The sequence below is a fragment of the Chenopodium album genome, chromosome 9 (genome assembly GCF_948465745.1).
Source record: "Chenopodium album chromosome 9, dcCheAlbu1.1, whole genome shotgun sequence".
In the NCBI taxonomy this organism is placed as follows: domain Eukaryota; kingdom Viridiplantae; phylum Streptophyta; class Magnoliopsida; order Caryophyllales; family Amaranthaceae; genus Chenopodium; species Chenopodium album.
Window position 1 is genome coordinate 72,597,417 of NC_137842.1, and position 22,585 is coordinate 72,620,001.

The 22,585-nt window shown below is 38.0% G+C and overlaps 2 protein-coding genes across 6 annotated transcripts; both read right to left on the reverse strand.

The window, feature by feature from the left end:
- Positions 1–960: 960 nt before the first annotated feature.
- Positions 961–17,369, reverse strand: LOC145559223 (uncharacterized). 5 transcript variants are annotated; one of them, XM_081620659.1, is made up of 20 exons: positions 16,939–17,369; positions 16,747–16,769; positions 16,584–16,646; positions 15,072–15,165; positions 14,824–14,932; positions 14,712–14,750; positions 13,953–14,036; positions 13,805–13,866; positions 7,408–7,510; positions 7,112–7,294; positions 5,700–5,759; positions 5,377–5,433; positions 5,117–5,290; positions 4,811–4,888; positions 4,613–4,723; positions 4,013–4,083; positions 3,205–3,414; positions 2,996–3,089; positions 2,486–2,837; positions 961–1,301 (listed from the first exon to the last, which is right to left on the reverse strand). In XM_081620659.1, the coding sequence occupies exons 2-19, from the start codon at positions 16,766–16,768 to the stop codon at positions 2,526–2,528; spliced, it is 1,926 nt and encodes a 641-aa protein (XP_081476785.1). In that variant the 5' UTR covers position 16,769; positions 16,939–17,369; the 3' UTR covers positions 961–1,301; positions 2,486–2,525. The 5 variants fall into 5 exon arrangements, 4 of the variants coding, with proteins under 4 accessions (XP_081476785.1, XP_081476784.1, XP_081476786.1 ...); XM_081620658.1 differs by lacking the exon at positions 961–1,301 and having other exon boundaries at positions 2,386–2,837; XR_014092683.1 differs by lacking the exon at positions 961–1,301 and having other exon boundaries at positions 2,783–2,837; positions 2,996–3,096.
- Positions 17,370–18,371: 1,002 nt separating this feature from the next.
- LOC145558142 (endo-1,4-beta-xylanase 5-like) lies at positions 18,372–22,238 on the reverse strand. The gene is made up of 7 exons (XM_081619275.1): positions 22,178–22,238; positions 20,811–20,869; positions 20,312–20,534; positions 19,994–20,160; positions 19,809–19,907; positions 18,935–19,717; positions 18,372–18,755 (listed from the first exon to the last, which is right to left on the reverse strand). The coding sequence occupies exons 1-7, from the start codon at positions 22,236–22,238 to the stop codon at positions 18,372–18,374; spliced, it is 1,776 nt and encodes a 591-aa protein (XP_081475401.1).
- Between the last annotated feature and the right edge of the window lie 347 nt (positions 22,239–22,585).

Genomic DNA, 22,585 nt, shown 5'->3' on the forward strand with positions numbered 1-22,585 from the left:
ATATATGACCTCGAGATGTATCCCCTAGGGCTTCAAGTCTTTTCGCCACCGGGCCCCGTAACCTCCAAAATTCCTCAAAAAGTGTGGATAATAGCCTTCAATTTTTGTATTTTTTGACCTTTTTTCTTCCGAAACTAAGAATTTCCTAGATGTATACCATGGTCCCTAATACCTTCCTGGAGTCCAATTAGGTGGGTGAAACCATCCAATTTTCCTTAAAACGGTCAATTTACCCGTTCAGAAGTTGCACCGATTTCGTCAATTCTAGCCTACCACGGACATTTAAGACAACATATAATGGTCATATATGGTTCCAAACGACATTATATGATCCTAAGATGTCTCCCCTAGGACCTCAAGAATTTTCGCCACCGGGTCCCGTAACCTCGTAAATTCCGCAAAAAGTGTGGATAATAGCTTTCAATTTTGGAATTTTTTTAACCTTTTTTCGCTTGGAAATAAAAATTGCCGAGAAGTGGTTGCTTTTGTCAGCCCTGTTTGCATGATCATCACCACTGCTATAGGATCCATTATCTTGCATGAGATACTTCATTTAGTCAGGTAATGTCAAATTAATTGACTTCATTTACTTTACTCATCAAAATAAAGCAAATATAAAAGCTACTTTTGGACCCATCACTTTTAAATTTTAGAAAAAACTAGAATTAAGTAATGTTTACTTGAAAACCTTGCTTAGCTCATTAAAAATAAAGCTAAAGCCCACTATAGAGAGAGCTAGTTTGCTATGGAAACATTGCCCAATAACAATATAATAGAGCAAAAAAAAACTTCAAGCCAAATAGATTTCCTTTCTAAAACTCGCTGGGCACAAAAGGTATTTGGTAACATTAACTACTTTTTATTTTTATTTACTTTTTTTTTAATCCTACCAATTTTGAAAATGGAGCAGTATCATAGGATCTTTAATTGCATGTGCTTGCGTGATTTATAAGCTGTTAATTGTTATTTGCAACTTTGAAATTTTTTTTATCTCACAAAGATAGTAATAATGTTAAAGCTTATAGAAAAAATTTTGGTGTAGCATTATAGGAGCTTTGGTCATAGGCCTGTACACGGTGGTATAGGGGAAAAGCAAGGATATCCGAACATTTGATGAGAAAGGCAAGACGCTACCTGATTGCCTATTGTCATCGACACTGCCACCACCACCGCCACCAAGTCTATTGACATTACTACCCTTACTTCGGACGATCAAACCAATCATTCTGAAATCCCGACGACCAAGAAGATCTCCTCATCACAAGAGGTCGCGTAACTAACACCATCTCCGATGGAGCCACCTAAAATTATTAAACAGGAAACAAAAAATGGATGTTTGTTGGTTAATATGTATAATTTGGATTATTTGACAAAATCCTTATAGCAATTAATCTAAAATTTTGAGATAAAAGGAGACTATCATGAAGAGAAATGATTAGCTTACCTTATATTGTTGGATTGAAAGAATATTAATCCTTTTTTATTTTTATTTTGTCATCTTGTTGCTAATCAATTTGTTTTTTTTTTTATCTCTCTTGTTATCACACAATCACACAGTTACACTTAACGTTGATCCTCGTTCGACTACACTAGCTTGATATGGAGTTTCTTTCATTATTAAAGTTGGATGTGACAATTAAATTGAAGCCCCTTACTTTTTACAAGATTGCATTTTTTTGGTATTCCGTGCTTAAAGCCTCTAAATTTCAACTCAATTTTTTTATTATTATTTTTTTTTGAAAAATACAAGTCAATTTTTTTTTTTTAATACTTGTGTATTTTAGTAAAATGTTATATATATCCCTTAGGGCTACTTATAAGCATTAAATACACACTAAATAAACCGTGCAAAGTTAGATGATCAATATTTAGAAGCCCCAAAACTTTTATCAAACTTACAATTTGTTGGTTTTAGCTCTATAAACCTCTAATCCTTTAATGAATTAGGAAAAAAAAAAATTGCTTTGTCATTAAGCCTGATATCTTGGAACGAAATTCTAATTTTGCAAAATCCCAAGTTCATTTGCAACACTATAACTTTAAATTTGTAAAAGATTTTCGGGTGATTCTTTCACAAAAAACAGATGTCTTAAATCGAAATCATTTTACCCTCAAAATGGAGGCATCAAATCAAAATCTCGACATTGCAATGGTTTGGTTTAGGGTTTTAGGGTCCAGGGTATAAGGGTGGGAGGGGGGAATAACAAGAGAGGGGAGGTTTAATTAGCATAACGGGGTTTGAATAACATGAGAGGGGGGTATAATTAGCATAAGGGAGGTTTGAATAACATGAGAGGGGGGTGTTTATTTACTATAAGGGGGGTTTAGTTAGCATAAGTGGGGGGAGAATATGAGAGGGGAGGGGGTCAAATTACACTCATAAGCTAGCTGATAAATTTACACAAAAAAACCTATTATTGCACAAATTGGACAAACTTCGCTATTAAAAAATTGATCAACATCATCAGCATGAAAAATTGATTACTTGAATTAGTCTGACTTCTTGGACATGATGCCTTCTTTAATTATTGCAATTTGTGCTCCCTTCTGACCTTTTTCTCCCTCTTTTTCATCATCTGAGCTGCTAAAATAAGAAGCTCTACCATTTCAATGCCTGCTGCAGAAACTGAATCCATTTTCTCCGCGTTGGGGTTGCCATAATTTGAATTCTCATCGACATTTAAATCACTAGATGATGCTACATCTCCCTCCCCAGACCAGCTAAGAGGCAAGGCAGCGCTAAGCGCAAGCTTTACCATTTCAGCTTCCCTAATAATTTCATCCAAGATTTCTGTTGTGCTAGAAGTAGCACTCTTAGATGAACGTGCATGTTTGGCCTAGAAATACAATTGGAAAATATAAAAACCAAGTTTTTATCACTTTGTAAATATAATGAGTTGATACTTGATAAGTGAACTGGTACTTGTACACACTACAAGAAGCATGGTTGCAAAAATAATATAACTAGAGAGTAAAAATCTGTTGAAAGAATCACCTGTATGAGAGAGACTCGAAGTTTACGAATATCAAATGTCAATCGCTCCAAGTTTTGCATGCTTTCCTTAAGGGTTGCAATCTCAATCCGCAACCTGCATGCTAAATTAACAGATCCGACTAAATAACTAGAGCATCAAGAATCTAATGAATTCAATCGAAACCATGATTCTGCTAACACAAACTTTGTAAAAATTATTAGTCATAGACCTTGCATCATTCATGTTGTGATAAGAGCTTCTGTTTAAAGATGCTTCAGGTTCCAAGTTAGGGCGAGTCACAACAGGAGAATTTTCTTCTGTACCAAGCCAGCGTTTCAAAGAAGTTCTGTAGAATAAATTTTTAAGTCTCCCATCTCTTCCATGAGCAATTATTTTTCCATCACCAGGTTTAGTAAGGTTTCCTTCTTCAGTAGTTTTCCTGCAAAGTTCCAATCATACACTTAACAAGATGCTAGATTTTTGGCCAGCAATATAAAATCCAAGAGGAAAGAAACGCAGAGGAGAGTGGAAGATGTAGCATTTAAGGAAGAAGGTACATTCCATTAAAGGCATCAAGTTTCTAGTTTTACTAAAATTAGTCTTAACCCACCCTCTCCCCCCCCAAAAAAAAAAAAAAAAAAAAATCCCCAACCACACAAAGAAGCAGATAACAGCATTAGGCATGAAATGTATGCGTATGAGGTCAGAATATGAGAATATATATACTCCCATTATAGGCAGTATGCACAACTGCTGTATCATGGTTACACTCATCAAACAAAACCTATATCAAGCATTCTACTTTGCCAAGATGATGTTCCCAACCTCATTTCTTCTTCCCCTCTCTCATTTTTTTTTTTTTTTTTTTTTTTTTGGGAGTTGGAGAGAGGGCGGGAGGGGGGGGGGTGTTGCAACAGGTAAGAAAACCTATTCAGAGTTAGCTATTTTGATCGAGCAAGAAAGAAAGCATATTAATAAGGTCTTTTATTTGGGGACGTGGGATTGGGACTGTAGTGGCAGATATGAGGAGCACATACTCTAGTAACAGTTGATATTCCTTTTTCACCTCTGCCAGTTCCAAGAGGGCTCTCACCTTCTCTTGAGTAGCCTGAAAACATGATATTAGCAATGAAAGCACTAAATATCAACCAGTACGAAAATTTAGCTCAAGAAAGAGATGCTTAACTTTGAGCAACTATAGTGTGTGACTGTGACAATCAGAATGATTTCCCAATGTAAAGTATAATTGATATTATCAGCTTTCCAGTAAATATAGATATAACCCCCATATTCTAAACCTTCCAAACTGGAAGTCTTGTAGTTAAATGAGAGGATATCCACTGCTTTCATATCCAAATAACTCTCTCTCTCCTCACCTAAAAAAAAAGACCTCTCTTCCTCAAATCTACATTTGCAAAACTAATACTCTCTCTCTCTCTCTCTCTCTCTCAAGCATGTTCATTACAAGAACCGTTTGTTTTTTTAATAAGGGAAATCCAGTGTTAACTGTTCGATCTAATTTAGTTCCTTACATCTGACTATAGACTAGAGTTTTCCCTTTCCTCATTCAACATTTTTTGCCTTTCATACTCTACAGTCAATACTCAATAGATTTCAAGGAGGGGAAGAGTAATTACTAGTTGTAGAGTCCTTTGAAGCTCATCCATAGTTTCTTGCAGTGCACCTTGGACATTTTTCTCAAAAAGATGTCTTTCTTCTTGCTGTGATAGAAGTAATAAAGTCGAAACCTGAAAATAAAGACCATGTCAATTAACATGCCATCATGAACCAAAAAAAAAAAAAAAAAGGACAAGTGACAAGCATATAATCAGTACTTTTTCTTGCAACGCCTGTGACAGAGCTTCTGAAGAATCGACCATCCGAGAAACATTCAGTGCAGAAGAATCAGTTACCTGCAGAGGAATGCCCCACAAAAAATCACACAGGCTTTTACATCTATTCAAACTACAGTTATCAGTTCATATGTAAGCTCATTAGCTACTTTTATTGCAACTAGTCACTGTCCAACACAATTCCTGTCAGTATAGTGACTACAGTCAGCTAGTCACTAGGGAGAGTAGTGTAATAAAACCCAAACCATTTCCTTAGAAAAATTTATGCACAAAGATGAGCCAACAGACCTCAGCAGAATGGGTGTGTTTAGGAAACTCCTTAATCTTTTCCTGAATGCTGCTGACAACTGATTTTATATAAGATTTTTCGTCACCAAGAAGTTTCATGATGTAGGTCTTTTGTTGAGAATTATATTCACGAATTGATGATATTCCTTCAACAATAAGTCTGTCTGACAGAATCTGGTTTGAGAACATATTTACCTTATAAATAATGCAACAATTAGAGAGTTGATATTCAAACTTCGAAAATGGAAAAAGAACCTTACCCTTTTATGCTCCAATTCACTAATCTTACTCTTCAAGTGCTTTTCAATTTCCCACCCCTGCAAGCCATACCATGAAGGGAGGTATAAATTCATAGCAGGAAGATAAACAGGAAATGTACACAGAGTTCATCCATAGAAGAACTCATTCATTTACATTTGGAAGTTCCATGACTTATTTTATGTAGTAATTTAATCCAATAGTGGTAAAAATGTTGTTTTCAATTTAAACAAAGAGTTACTGAAACAAAAAGACTAGGACACCATCCCCCTAGACAATAATTGGACTAATAAAGTTCAAATTTGAAAAAGAATTTCCATCTCACCATTTGCATTTTGTTTTGAAGATCACTTCTTAAGGTCTCCACCTCTTCTTGCAAAGCAGCCTGTCTGAGGAAGAACTAATAAATATGGGCATGTAATGTAAATATAAATGCACATAAAAGCCCAGAAATTCATTAGAATTAATATACAATCCAGATTACATTGTATTCACTACTCAATGTACCTAAGTAGAGATCAAAGGTTATTCTTTAAATGCAACAACAAAATAGATTCAGTGACTTTTCTCACACTTAACATGCTTCCTAGCCAAATATGCCCTGTTCACACTACCTTAAAAGGAAATAAGTATTTTTTTTTCTTTCTTTTCAAAAGTCAACAATGTGTCTATTCTTCCAAATTCAAAGAAAATATTTCATCAATACTTGATTGAAAATGTGTCATCAATACAAATCCCTTTCAGCACTTTAAGTTTTCATTCCTTTTAAATAGACAGCTTGAGGATGTGGTACTGCAGAGAACTTCTACAAAAGTAAGGTCTTTAGAATATTTTTCTTTTTTAAAACTGGAACAAATAAATCTTCCCTGCTACAAAGTAGGGCCTTTTCCACGATTAGCTCAAGTGATACAATGTAATCTCTCACCGTCTCATTATAGGTGCTTACTTCTACAGCTTTGTCATTATCCTCATTTCAATAAGATTTATTTATTTATTAAAGAAACAAGAACAGGGAAGAGTAATCTGTTTCTAAAGATGCTTACTCCAACAGCTTTAGCACCTCTCCAATCCTCTCAAGCCTAATACCAGAACTACATCTAATCCAAAAGTTTCTCGCATTACAACTATGAACTATCACATGAGTCATAAATCTCATAATCATAGAAATCATGGTACACTCTTTCTTCTCTTCCATACTTCCAGGGTAAAATACAAACAATTATCTCATAGGACCCTGGGTTTACAAAAATGCACAGCAGTCAAATGTAGAAAAATGGGCCATATTCACTTATCCTGAAGCTTTGAATACATAGAATTAGTTCTAAATCAGCAACTCACAGCATAGGCATAAAATTTGTTTACACACAAGGATATGGCATATCAGATAAAGTTAAATTTCAGAAGACTTCAGGTTCAGGATATGGATAAATTAATTTAGTCTACAAAAAGCCTCATCTTAATTTTACACCAGAGCATTGCTCCCAAGGCCTTCTATAGATCTACACTCCCTCTGTTTAAGCTTATTAGTATACACATGTCGTGTCATCTAAAGGGTCATGTACACCATTTGCACAGAAAGAAAAATATTTCTTTTAATCTCCTCTTTCCTACGGAATAAAAAAGACACATATTGCCACATTCACACCAAATTGAGCTACAAGCTTCCATTCAATAGAACCCTGGAAGGAGTTAATTGTAAAACAAATAGAACAATGTAAAAGAAAAACATTAACTCACCACATAAGTAGCAAAGGAAGCTTCCTTATAAACATTGAAGCTCCATGATTCTGAGGAATCGTTATACAAGCATGCACACTTGTCATCCCAACAAACATCATCACATTGATCATCACACCCATTATCGTCATCCCCGTTACCTCTACAAGCTTGCTGTCTGATCTTGTAGAACTTATTAATGATCTGCAAGAAAAGGCATTGCAAATGTTATATAGAACCAGCTGGACAAACTCAAATTAAACCATGATTTGGATAACTGGATCAGGCTCATTATTAAAGGAGGACAGAGTATATGCCTCTCTAAAAATTTCCATCTCCTGATCTTGTTTTGCAAGCTTCATCTTCATACTCAATAGTTGCTCTTGTGTATCAGCAAAATTTACAGTAACTTCTTGTAGCCTGCTTCAAGGATTTATTAAAACGTACATCAACTAAGCACATCTTAATCAACTGCCAATCACTTGCTTCAAAGAAACCAAAAGGCAATTTCAAATACCACCAACAAACTCCAATAAAACACTACTAGAATAAAGGGGACAAATATTCTACTTCCTCTGTTTTTTCTTAGATGAGACATTAAAAAAATATTAATCAAGACAAAATTAACAAGATCCCACATGACTATGATTTTCCTCATAAAAAAACAACAAACATCGATTACACAGAGTGTGAAAAGTGTAAATTTAGAAGTGTTTCATCTACATTAAAATGATGTATATGCTTACATGACATCCGCAAACCACATATCCAACCAGTTAACTGTGTGTAATAGTTATATTGAGTTAACTGATTGAATATGTGGTTTATGAAACATATATCACATTGCTTTTATGCAATGGACGCGTGCACTTTCAAGTAAAAACAACAACTCAATAAGGAAGAAGACTAAAGGATTTGATAGATAAATAACCAAAAGGTTGAGAGTAACAAATGTAATGACTTTAGGCCATCAATCTCCAAGGTTTCAATATAATTTTTCTGAATGCCTTCACTCTCTCTATTCTTTGCTATTTATACTACTTACTAGTGGCCAAGCCTTAATTACTACAACAACTATTTTTGTCCTCTTCCATAAGCCTCCAAAACGGCAGATAAAGTAACGGTCCTCTTTCACTTTTCCCCTTCAGCACTGAAATGCTGCTGTGGTGTGTTTGTGCCAAGCCCAAGTCCTGCTGTTGCTGTTTTCTGTTGGTGTTGTCTCCTGCTGTAAGTCCGTATGATGGGTGGCCTTCGGTTCATTGCATTACCCCCCTCCCAAAGAACCACCTTGTCCTCAAGGTGGAAGTCACGAAAACGGGCGATGATTGATTGTGCGTCCTCCCAAGTCGCCTCAAACTCGGGTAAACCTTCCCACTTGACCAAAACTTCTTGCTTTCCTTGTAATCCTCTCGCTCCTTGCACAATTCTGCTGCTCAAGATGGTCTCGGGTACTACCACCAACTCCAAATCCGGGGTGATTTGACTCGATATTGTGGGGGAACTGAGTTGGTCTCCTATTGCTTGCTTAAGCTGCGAGACATGAAACACTGAATGTATGCGGCAATGATCAGGTAAGGCGAGCTTGTAGGCTACTTTCCCCACTCTCTGGATGACCTCAAAAGGGCCGTAAAAGCGAGCCGACAGCTTCTCAAAAGGCCGGCGAGCCAGCGATCGCTGCCGGTAAGGTTGGAGCTACAAGAACACATATTCTCCCACCTGAAATTCCTCATTGCGCCTTCGCGAATCCTCATACTTTTTCATGATGTGCTGGGCTCGAATCAAGTTTGCTTTTAACTCGTCCAACATCACATCTCTTTCTCGCAGCATCTCTTCCACCGAGTCCACAGTTGTCCTTCCGGCCCCCACCTTAATCATTTTGGGTGGTTCCCTGCCATATAACACTTGGAAAGGAGACATTTGAGTCGCAGAGTGGATTGAAGTGTTATAAGAAAATTCCGCCCACGGTAACCACTTAGCCCAAGACTTAGGCTGGTCTCCCACAAAACACCTAAGATAAGTTTCGAGCCCCTTGTTTACCACTTCTGATTGGTCGTCCGTCTGTAAATGGTACGAAGTACTTCGACGCAATTCGGTTCCCTGAAGCCTGAACAGCTCTCTCCAGAACACACTTAAGAAAACTCGGTCACGATCAGACACAATACTTCCTGGAAATCCATGGAGACGAACCACTTCCCGGATGAACACTTCCGCCATAGAAGTTGCCGTAAAAGGGTGGCGCAACCCAATGAAATGGGCATATTTGGAGAGCCGGTCCACCACAACAAAAATGGTGTCCACCCCTTTAGTTCTTGGTAGACCTTCTACAAAGTCCATAGTGATGTCCTCCCACACGCCGTCTGGAATCGGGAGTGGTTGTAATAGTACCGCCGGACTTCTTTGCGAGTGTTTGCTTCTTTGACACACCCCACAAGCCTTCACATAGTCAGCGACATCCCGCTTCATTCCCTGCCAGAACCACTCCCTCGCCACCCTCAAATAGGTCTTCGTCTCCCCACCATGGCCCCCCTCCGGCGAATCATGATACGCCTTGAGTAGGGTGGGTTTCAAGGTGGAGTTACGGGGAATCACCACCCGCCCCTTAAAAATCACTCTCCCCTGCTCCACCGTACCCTGCTGCCCCCTCACCATTCAAAATATCCTCCTTTAGTTTCTTCAAAAATTCATCCCTTGCAATTTCCTCCTCTAGCCCAGCCCAATCGACCCCTTGGGTGGTCACTAATGCCGAAATCTCTGCTTCCTCATCCTCACCTCTACGGGATAAAGCATCGGCGACCCAGATACTTGACCCGGGCTTGTATTGAAGATCGAAAACAAACCCGATGAGTTTACGCACCCATTTCTGGTACTCCATGCCCACCTCGCGCTGTTGGGTGATAAAACGCAAACTTTGCTGATCGCTCCGCACAATAAACCTCCTTCCCAACAGGTAATGCTTCCACTTTTCCACCGCTAAGCAAACCGCCATCAATTCTTTCTCATACACTGATTTTCCGCGGTTTCGCGGCCCCAACACCTTGTTAAAAAACGCAAGTGGCTTCCCATCATGCATCAACACTGCACCGAGGCCGAATCCCGAGGCGTTGGTCTCCACCACAAAGAGTTTCTGGAAATCTGGCATTCCCAAGACTAGAGCAGTGGACATCGCTTGTTTCAATTTCTCAAAAGCGTGGGTGGCTTCATCAGACCAATTGAAGCTATCCTTTTTCAACTGTTCAGTGAGTGGGCTAGCTATGTTGGCATATCCAGAAATAAACTTCCTATAGTAGCCCGTTAGGCCCAAAAAGCCTCTCAAGTCTCTTAGGGTCTTCGGAATGGGCCATTTAATCATGGACTTCACCTTCTCTTGATCCACAACAACCCCTTCACTTGAGATAACGTGGCCTAAATATGTTACCTCTTCCTTGCCAAACTCACACTTCTTTTTGTTGGCAAATAAGTGATGCTTAGCCAAAGTCTCCAAAACTACTTGCAAATGTCGAATATGATCTTCCCTACTCACACTATAGACAAGAATGTCATCAAAGAAAACAAGCACAAATTTTCGTAAATAAGGGCGAAATACCTCATTCATAAGTGATTGGAAAGTCGCCGGTGAATTAGTTAAACCGAACGGCATCACGAAGAACTCGTAGTGTCCCTCATGGGTCCGGAATGTCGTCTTATGTGTGTCTTCGGGCCTCACCAAAATTTGATGGTAGCCGGCCCTGAGGTCGAGTTTGGAGAACACCCGAGCCCCATGCAACTCATCTAACAATTCGTCGATCACCGGAATGGGGTATTTATCGGGGACCGTCTCCTTGTTGAGGGCCCGGTAGTCGACACAAAACCTCCACGAACCATCTTTCTTCTTGACTAGTAGCACCGGGCTAGAGAACGGGCTAGTAGACGGCTTGATCCCGGCGGCTAACATTTCACCAATGAGCTTCTCAATTTCATCCTTTTGGAATTGGGGATATCGGTAAGGTTTTACGCTTACCGGGTTGCTCCCCTCCTTAAGCACAATTGCATGCTCGTGGCCTCGAGTTGGCGGCAATCCGGTTGGGCACTCAAATACCTTGTCAAAATCTACGAATACCCCTTGGGAGGAATTCGGTTGCTGCCTCTCCTCCCCCCTTCTTCACTTCTTCTATCTGATTCATCTCTACTAGAATGCCCTCCTTCTCCTTCTTCAAGCATTTAATCATTGCTTTCAATGTCACCCCGGTGCGATAGAGAGTGGGATCCCCTTTGATGCTCACTGTCCTCCCTTCATGTTGGAAGCTCATCTCCTGTGTTTTCCAATTTGTGAGCACCGAGCCTAATTTCTCGAGCCATTGAACTCCTAAAATAATGTCGGAATTCCCCAAGTGCAAAGGTAGGAAGTCCTCCCTTATTTCCACCCCGTCCCCAAGCTTCATCCGAATTCCCAAACATTGTCCTTCACCCTTGACCGCATCTCCGTTTCCCAAACATACTCCAAAAACTCCGTTCCCCACCACCGGCACTCGTAATTTCTCCACGGTGCGGGTAGATATGAAATTATGAGTCGCTCCGGGATCGATCATTACTACTACATTCTTCCCTTCTATACTTCCTGTCAATTTCAGAGTCTTAGGATTGGATAATCCCACCAATGAATTCATGGATATGGCTGCCGGTATCTCCTCCTCCTCCTCTTCGTTTGGCTTCTCTAAGGCTAACAACTCGCCTTCTTCCTCCTCGTCTTCCACCAGTAGGACGCTGAGCTGTTTGGCTTGACATACGTGATTCAACCCCCATCTTCCATCACACTTAAAGCATAATCCTTTCGCTCATTTATCTTGCAACTCCTTTTCTGATAGCCTTCTCACCTCCCCCGTGAATCTAGTAGAAGACACATTGGCCTTGTTCTGATTTGAGGCGTAAGAGCCCACTGAGCCCACTGAACTGGAACCCCCTTTGTTTGGCTGGTAGTTGGCTGTGAGGTATGTGATTGGGCCGGCCCAACTCCCCCCAACACTGTAGTTGCTGGACTCTTGTTAAAGTAAGAGTACGACCCTGGTTTAACAAAAGCCCCGCCCACTTTCCTGGATCCATGAACCCGATTCCTTTCCTCCACTCGGGTCGCAAGATCCAGAGAAAACGGGTAGAGCATACGGATCTCCGCCCTTATATTTTCTTTAAGCCCGTTCACAAACTGACCCTTCATAATACTCTCCGGCACGTCAGTAAGCGGTGTCGCCTTCTCTATAAATTCCCTTCGATACTCCGCCAGCGTCGTACTGTGGGTCACGGCGAGCCACTGCTCGTGAAGAGTTCCCGCGTTTGTCGGCCGGAATTGCAGGAGTACTCGCTCCTTGAGGTCTCCCCACCCCCTTAGCGGTCGGCGGCGGTTCTCCCACTGGAACCACCTCAGCGCGTCGTTCTCCATGGACACCACTGCCGCTTGGAGTTGCTCGTGCTCAGTGAGATTATAAAATTGGAAGTATTCCTCGGCGCGTAGAATCCACCCATCCGGGTCGGACCCAGAGAACACTGGCATCTCCAATTTCCGGTATTTCCAATTTCCCCGTCCTCCTTGTCCTTCTCCATTCTCCGAGTCCCTTATCGGATCTCGGTGTGGGTCGCCCTCCTAGATGAACCCCGTACCAAGTCCCCCAGTTCTCCGTCGCTGCCTGCACCGGAGGCTTCTGCCATGTCTTCCACCGGGATTGGTTGCTTCAGTTTTTCCTTCACAGTTGTCATGAGGCCTCGAACCTCGTCAAAGAACTTGTCCTGGTTGTTCTTCAGCAAGGCAGCTTGTTGGTCGTGCTCTTGCCGGACTGTTCAGTCAGAGCCTTCTGGAGGGCCTCCAGATTCTCCGCAACTGTTTTGGTCATGATGTCTTGGATAGAATTTTCTCCGCCGCTCAACTTCGACACCACCTCAAGCACGTGACCCTCAAGTGCTTCAATTCGCTGTGTGTTTGTACTGTGCTCCGGAGCCATTGCTCTGATACCAAATGCAACGGACGCGTGCACTTTCAAGTAAAAACAACAACTCAATAAGGAAGAAGACTAAAGGATTTGATAGATAAATAACCAAAAGGTTGAGAGTAACAAATGTAATGACTTTAGGCCATCAATCTCCAAGGTTTCAATACAATTTTTCTGAATGCCTTCACTCTCTCTATTCTTTGCTATTTATACTACTTACTAGTGGCCAAGCCTTAATTACTACAACAACTATTTTTGTCCTCTTCCATAAGCCTCCAAAAGGGCAGATAAAGTAACAGTCCTCTTTCACTTTTCCCCTTCAGCACTGAAATGCTGCTGTGGTGTGTTTGTGCCAAGCCCAAGTCCTGCTGTTGGTGTTGTCTCCTGCTGTAAGTCCGTATGATGGGTGGCCTTCGGTTCATTGCATTTTATATAGTCACGGCATTATAGTGTAAGCCAGATCTTATAATGTATTATTATTATACACCTTCCCCCCCCCCCCCCCCCCCCCCCCCCTCTTCTCTTTGTATGGGTAATATAAACTTATAGCTCAAGGACATCGAGGGGTTGTTAGCCAATTAAAGAGGTTTTAAGGTACATGGTCACCAACAGAAGGGGTCAGTATGGTGTTATTAGATAAGGAGCCAGAGGGGCTCCCTTCACAGGCAACTTGCAAGTAAATTACAAATACAAATGCGCATATACCAAAACTTGAAACACTTATGAATCACAAGGGGAAACATTATGAACTGAAATGCACCTTTTCTCGGCATCATTCATTTTCTGAAACATCATATCTTCATTTTCTTTAGCCTTTTCAGCCTGCAAACAGTGAGCCAACATAAATACAATTACAGCTAAACATAATAATAGCAAAGCATCCAAACAAGAAAGAGATAGATAATGACCTCCAGTATTGCATGATCACGGTCAGTGAAGGCATTCGTAAGCATTCCACGCATGTATTCAAGCTGCTTAGCTAATTCAGTGTTCTACAAAATGGTGAAAGCAGATATACAGAATCAAATGTTGCGTTTAATGTCCAATTTCACATTAAAAATTAATACACCTTCCCTTCTTCATTCAGACTCAAGCATCAAATAAACAAATGAAGTTATAATCTTCAGTTTTCACCAATCTCCATACTGACTGTCCTCCCATACATATATTAAATACTTAGTACACGAAATTAAAAACAAAAAAAAAAAATGCCAGTTTTGCCTTTTTTTTTTTTTTTTTTTTTTTTTTGAGGTCAGTTTTGCCTTCAAAACAACTTGTATGCTCTATGCATTGTCTAGCGGTAGCCAATTTGGTATTTAAGTGCAAAACAATGATTCTGAGTCCAATAAACAAAAGAACACTCCTAGTCTTGTAGTCTTTGCCCCTTTGTTCAATAAAATAAGTCAGTTTTATCGGCAAGTTTCCACAACAAGAAATACTTAGCTGCTGCAACAGAAAACAAGATGCAGCACAATCTTTTAACAAAAATTGAATCAAGGGAAGAACATATAACATAAGTCTCTAGCAGAAGCAGAAACTTCAGTTCATCAATGCAGGTAATTTTGTAGGTGTGTCTAAGTTCACGGTTCACCCAACATAGTAGTGAGCTAGTAACTAAGCCAAATAAGTCTTACACACCAATGTACAGGAGAGAGAAAGTAACTGACCTTTGCAACCTCCAATTTGTGGAGTTGATCTATATATGTCTGGAAAAAGAAAAGAGAGCCCATCAGACATCGATAACATTAAATAGTTGATTGTAAATGTAGTAAAACTTACTTTAATTCTCTGAGCCTCAGAAAGCTCTTCCTTGATATTTGAATTCTCTTTGACACTATTAGTCAGCTTCTTCTTTAGATTCTCAACTTCCTGTTCCAAGCCAGCAGTCCTAATAGACCAATAAACATGCAGTGTTGTAATATTTCTCAGTTTAAACTTTAAACCTCACATTCAGCATACAACACATTATTGATATTAAAAAAGATAAAATCACCCAGTAGCTTCATTAATTCATATGTGATGTTCACCTTCGACAATACATCTGAGTGGCAAAAGCAATATAACTGGGACCTGCTTGCTGCATGCACAATTGCTCAATGTCTTTCTGCAGCTCATCTTTCTCTACCAATAAAAATAAACAAGTGTCATGACACTCACTTCCCAGGGACAATGACAATAAATGAACATTGTAGTACAAGCAAAAAAAAAAATTAGGGGCGGGGGGGGGGGGGGGGGGGGGGGGGGGTGCGCCAACCCTTAAGCAAAACGCAGCTGTCTGGCTCCTAAATAGCTCATACATGAACACTCCCAAGTCCACCTCTCCCCTCCCCAACCCCTAAAATAATAGCCCGAAGGTCCCACACAAAACCATAGTCCATTCAGCTTTGTTCAATAACAATATGAATAGAAATTCCATCCCAACTTATCCATTGTCTTGTTATTTGTTGTACATCACCCTTCTTAGCCTCAATATGGAAGGAGTAGAGTAAAAAGGTAGCTAACATGAATGGTGCTGCAACCACAACCTATAGTGTTTGACAACCTTCCAAACAGAAGAAAACTTGTAAAAGCGAAACTAGCTACAATATCATCTTACAGGAACAGGGGTTTTTATGATGGGAGAGGTCCGTGCTTTTGGAAATGAGCAGAAAGCCTACATCAAGGAACACTGCAAGTTTTAGTGAGCTCTGGCAATGATACCACCGAGAAAATGGCAGTTGAGACAGGTATAGACCAAGGTTGGCAAGGTGAACACTGAAGATCTAGACGATAGTATGATCATGAAACTAACAAATGGAAAATAGGAAACAATAGTTTGAAATTCAAATTTCGAGATTAATACATATTGAAAGTCCATTTAGGTGCTTAGTCGGTTAGTCTCACTTTAGAGAAAGGAGAAATAGTAACTTCTCACAAGCTTAGGTAAGTGATCCTCTTCCCATTCCCATGATTTTGATATGGAATTTCACTAGGGCTTTGCGGGTAATGTGACTCTTCTACTCCATGGACAGGCTAAGACAGCTAGGTATATTTGAAATCCAACAGGGTACCAAAGGTAGGTTTGCTAATCTTAGATTATGAGCCTCTAATGATGGAGCAGACGAGAAGCATAATTATCCACTAAAATGTGTCGGCCCAAATAGAAGAAAACGAGAGGAACCAATCAACTTATAAGCCTATTTAATCACTCCTCCCACTATGAATTAGCTTCTAAATGGAACTTCACCTAGATTCTGAATAAGTTTTCCTGTCCTCATCCTTCACAAGCATCACGAGCGAAACATATGCTAAATTTGAAATGATGAAATTTGAGAAAACAAGCTTACTAAGGCCCTCCAATTACAGTTATAGAAAGAAACCTTCAAACAAGTTTCACACGACGTAATTCATTCCATTAGTTCCACTTCAATCTCACAATTCCAAACAAACAAACAAAAAAAATAAGCAAGCGTAGTAGCACCGAGTTTTCAGACATCATATTCATCAAAATTCAATTACATCTAGTATGTATATCTTCTAGCATAGTATGAGCAACATACCATGTTCCAGCTGCTGAATTCGAGCATTTAACGACTCCTTGTCACTCGAACTTTCATCCATACCTGAAATTACACAAATTAATCTTTTACCAGGCCGTAATCAACAATCTATTGCATACCATAATTTACATTACAACAAGATAATCATACAGAAATGCCATACCTAAAATCAATGTAACTTCCATGCTAACATAAAAAAAAAAATTAAATTCCAAATGCGAATATCATCATCGATTATTAATTAAAACATCACTTAGAAAAAAAAAATTAATCAAAAATTAATTTAAATGGATTTGGGTTATCATCAACATCACATATCAAAATTTTAAAATGGGTAAATTAAGAGAAAACCAACCTGAAAACGACGAAAAAAACCCTAGTTAGCAGAATTCGGAAAGGAACAACGTGTAATTGGCAATTAGAAGTGGGCAGTTTGCTTAAACCAATCAATTTCTCTTTCTGTGTGGATTAATCCAGTAGTTGTTGATGGAAGGAAGACGACGAAGATGATGATAGTTTGTCGAAGAGAGAAAAAAAAAATGAAAAATGAAAAGTTAAATTGAAAAGAGAATTGTGGAAGAAGAGGGATTGAGTGGGTTCGACTTGTGCACGATTTAACGTGCAGCTTCCATTGTTTGGAGAAGGGAAGAAGTTGTCAAGCCTGTAAAGTTTACGATTTTGTCCGGATCTTCGTGCTTGCTTCTTTAAATTGTAATCTCAATATTCACAAACTACGGGAAGTGACGAGTCAACACATATACGTAGTACGGAGTATTATTATTATTCAACTAGTTTTTGGGTCCGGGTGATGCCCGGGTATACATTGTAATTTATGATTTTATTTTCTTGTAATTAAATAGGTTATTCAAATTTCACTAGTTTTGTGCCCCGTGTGATGCCTGCATTGTTTATTGAATTTTAAGATAAATTTTTAATCTTTATAATTATACGATTTGCTAGATTGTGAAATATATTATTTTAACCGATTATAAGGCAAATGTATGTTCTACGCTTTGAACTACTTCCTTCGTCCAAAAAATATTATGATATAAAAAAAAATTTATTTGATAATTTTTGAGAATTATAATCTAATAATTTTTTTAATAAAATTATAATTGAATTTGTACATTTGAAATATAACTTTTTTATCTCATGGGGTCTATTTAAATCTATCCAACATGTCGCGACACTTGGCAAAAAGTTGAAACGCCAATTGTCGCTACCTCGTGACCTGTCTAAAAGTTTAGCTTTATATATTAGTTATATGATTTGCTACATATTAATATTTTGTATTCAAAAGATAACATAAAGAATCACATAGCTTGGCGGTAAGACATTTAGTTCTTGAATTACAAGTTGCAAGTTCAAATCTTGTGGAGAATTTTTTTTTTTTTTTCATAATTATTATGAATGCATGACATGTGATGAAAATCAATGGAAGAAAGAGCCATGTGGCGTTACGAGTACTTGAATGGATGACGTAGCGTAGTGAGGGGAGCTTACGTAACATGTGGACGTTGTTAGAAACATCTTTTAATATATTAGTATAGATTAGCTTTGTATACTTATGTTCTACTCATTTGATGTACCACAATTACTATTATTTTTGTGTGTGACATGGAAATAATAGTAATTATACTACTTACGATTTATCAAGGCTAATGTCCCAAACTTACTTTGTAGTTTATTAATAGGTGTACAAAAAGATAAAAAATCATAATTTCTAATAGTTCATTATTACTTCTAAAAGAATATTAAGCAATAATTTTATTAATTATCTACGTACTCTTAGAAAGAATCTTGAGCTATAATCTTAAAAGTCCGACTTGATGAGTGAGGACCCACTTTGAAATTTAGAGAAGTTAATGGAGAAGATTGTTCATCCAATGTGTGTAGTTGTCCTAAGAGCTTGACTTGATAATCACCATGTAAGAGTGAAGCGTTGAAGAAACCATCGGCATCTGTGGTTGCAACGAAGGCTTTGTCGCGGTAGCCCCATTCTTTCAACACCTTGTCTACAACATCCCCTGCTGGTAAATTAGTGAAGTTAGGGTCTACCAAACACAAATTGTAACATTGTTGGCCTTGGGGTGACCATGGTCCCCAAATCACAATGCCTTGCACTCCTTTATGGGAATGCACTTCCCTTAGTATTTGTTCAAAGTCTGATACCTACACAACAAGTCAACGACTACTAATTTAATTTAAAAGACTTTTAAATTTAAAATTAAAATTAAAATAGATGTATGTCACGTGTTATATATGTTGTAATTAAAACACGATCAAAGCCTTATCAGTTGTTGGTTATTTTAGTATTAGGCGATAGATGAGATGTAATAAAAATTACGTACCTGGTTAGGTCCCCTTTTAACATCAAGCTCAGTGATCCAAATAGGGAAGTTAGAAGCAGCAAGAGTGTCAAGAGTGGATCTGACGTAAGGAAGATTTGGGACACCGAAATGACCCTCAAGGCCAATACCAAGGTTAGCGTTACCCCCAAGGAAGTTAGATATTTCCCCAATCTTCTCGAGATACTTTGATGGGGAAGAGGCTGCGTCGCCCTCATCCTCTATTGTGTTATAGTCATTCATAAACAACGTTGCTTTTCCATCTAGTTGACGCGTTTTCTGGAAGAATACATTACTAATATTTGCCCCAAGCTTGTTCTCGAAATAGTTAAAATGTAAGTTTTCATTGTTAACATCCCATGCTATCACCTTCCCTGCATACCTCGAAACTATTGAGTTGAGTCTCTTATCGGTGGCTGCTTCGAGGTCACTCGGGGAGAGATTGTTTTCCCACCCCATTTGAAAATGAGGATCATCCCAGAAGATGTTGTGGCCACGAACAGATATGCCATGCTGGCTAATCAAGTCAAGCATGGAATCGGCTTGAGAGTAGTCTTCCTTGCCTTGAGTTCTTTCTGTAGAATACCACTTCATCTCGTTCTCAAATGTGGTCACTGTGAACCTAGAGGTAAACCAATTTTGGTAGGCTGTGTTATCGACAATGTTATGGTTGATAGAGGCTCCAAAAGGAAAGCTTGGTTTGTTTTGCTTGATTGAGATGTTTGCATAGGGTACCGCCTTTCCTTTGGAGTTTACAACCTGGACTCTCACATTGGCCTTTCGAACCTATCAAACAAAATTAATGTGCATTCATTTTGAGTATTTATATATGGAGGACTAGTTCTGATCGAGTCACTTAAGGTTAAATTATTAGTACCTTCTCAATGCTTTGATCTTGATGAGATCTCCATTCCTCCTTGGTGAAAGGTTGTAGTGAAATGCTATCAACCCATATATCAACCGATGTATCATTGCTCTAACACGAGGAATAAAAAGTTTTATTATCAACTTGACAACTTTTCCTGCCAAAGACAGTAAATATAGAAAAAGGATGTATGTTACCTGGAAATAAAATTCAGCTGGGCCTGAAGACTCTACTGTGATGCCACCCTTAAGCATGGACCAACATCCTACTTGAGCAATGACTGAACCAGCTGCCTTGAACCCTTCATTAGTCTTAAAAATTGCACTAACTGGTGTATTTTTCCTCCCACTTACTTGTATCCAAACTTTATGGAAAAAAGAAATAACAATAGGAAACATATCAGACAATTAACTAGTTGGAAATAAAATACTCCGATCCGTGTATCAACTAAACTAATTAACATTCACATATATATCATAGATTTGTGGATGGATAGGATTTGACAAGAGACGAACCAGAAAATGTGTAAAGTTTCTCTTTGTCTAAGACGACCTTCTGGGATACACTGCCATAGCGGTGTCTCCTACTATGAGCCACAATGAAGTTGTTTCCTTGTACTGACACTTTAGGCTCAATTTTCACCCCTCCATGAGTTGTCCAACCATTTAATCCATCATTTATATCGGGGTTCACAACTATTCCTCCATTATACTGAGGCTTTAGGGGCTCTGCCAAGCACTGAACGAAATAATCAAACAAAATTTATTAGATTGATTAAAAATATATACATATACATAATTCATAGTTTTTCATTGGTTCATGTTGTTTAAATAAATTCATTCATTGCACCTAATAAAATACGGAGTACTACGTACACAAAGCACTAATCATCTTCTAGCATGCATGCAATCAATTATAAAGAGAACGAACGTCCAACTTTATTATAACTATATCCTAGCTAGCGTTGCTTGTGATTGAACTATAGAAGAAAGGACATAAAAGATAAAAAAGTACAAAAGTGCTTACATCAGTGATTGCAGTGTGATCGTATGACACTGCATCTACCAAAATTCCTGCAAATGTATAAGAGGTTATTGTCGATTTTTCATTCCATTTCATATACAAGTATAGTTTAGACAAATTTTATGCAATGGTAGCTTAGTAGTCTGCATAAGATCAAACGGGATTTGTTTATGTATACTTCACTTACTTGTTTCTCCTTAAATAACTTATTTCACTAGTATACTTGTCCATGCATTACATAAACAATTAATAAGTAAAATTTATAGAAATTATTTTAAAATTATACACTCATGACCATATTTTTCTTAAGACTATAATAAATCAACTTGATTATGTATGTATGCTGTAAAATGTCAAACAAATCATCTAAAATAGAGCAAAAATAGTATATGTATGAAAGAAAATAAAAATATACCAATCCATAAGTAGGTATAATGTCTTTAATTTAATCCTCTAAATCTATGTTTAATTTAAAGATTTGGGTTAGTTACCAGGTCAATTGCTCACAGTTGATATTACATACTTGGTACATTGGTAACATTAATAAGTGTACCAAAAAAAATTCTAGTTTCTGCAGTGTGGTTAAAATGTGGTCCGACTGGTTAACTGTCATAATAGAGCCATATAGAGGTGTTTTAAGCCTAAGAATTTACGCATATAGATGCTACTAATTAACCCACATTTAGAATACTTAGGTGCTACCTAATCCCCATCTACATGCCCAATATTAGAACTTCATTTATCTATTTTTGCTTTAATTTTGGGGAGTAATATAGTGTATGTATACTTGCTGTATGTTTTTAAGGATAAACATTGCCCATTAATATATTTTTATATCTTTTTTTTTTTTTTCATTATTGTTTGAACTTATATAAATCTAGATTGCAAAAATATGATTATTTTTATTGTTATTTTATTTAAGGTGAAGAATAAGGAGCATAAAATAAAAGACCAAGTCAAAAAAAAAAAAAAATAGTTATTGCGAACATAATTCATTCTCCATGTAGGATAATCATATGTACTAAGTCAAATACTCATTTAGCTCTAGATCCTCCGTTCTTTTTATTAGTCGTCATAACATACAGACAAAATATCCAACACAAATTATTATTATACATTGACAATGAAAGGAAATAATCAATCGTATAAATAACTTTTTTTTTATACATAATTACGTAGTGTAAGTCCGCTCATGAAATCATGAATATGGTGATAGGCTAAGATTTAACCTTCTGAAGCATTAAATACCTATACTACAAAATTTTTTTGTGAAAGTTTTTGTATAGATGCTCGGGTGCACTGTACGTGCACCCAAGTGGAAAACCTAGTGCTTGGACATTGAAATCGAGAGAACGTACCTCCAAATATAAACAAAGATGCTAGAAACAATACCACATTGCTTCCTCGTTCAACCTTCATTTTAGGTATCTGCAAATAAACCTGCACAATTTTGAGACAATATTCATAGATAAAAAAAAATAAATAAAAAATAAATAAAAAAAACAAGAACTTAACGAAAATAATGTAAGAACTCGGGAGATATATACTTGTATATGATGACTTTACCAAATAATATGAATAGAACAGAATAACCAATTTAAAATTGATAGAGTATATGAATAATTTGGAGTTATATACTAATTAGTATTACACTAAAAGTGTATGAAGAAGAACCGACTAAAAGAAAAAGGCTTTGATACTGTATTATATATATTTGGAGGATAAACAAAAGATATGGTTGATTTAACAATAATTCCAATGTCTAA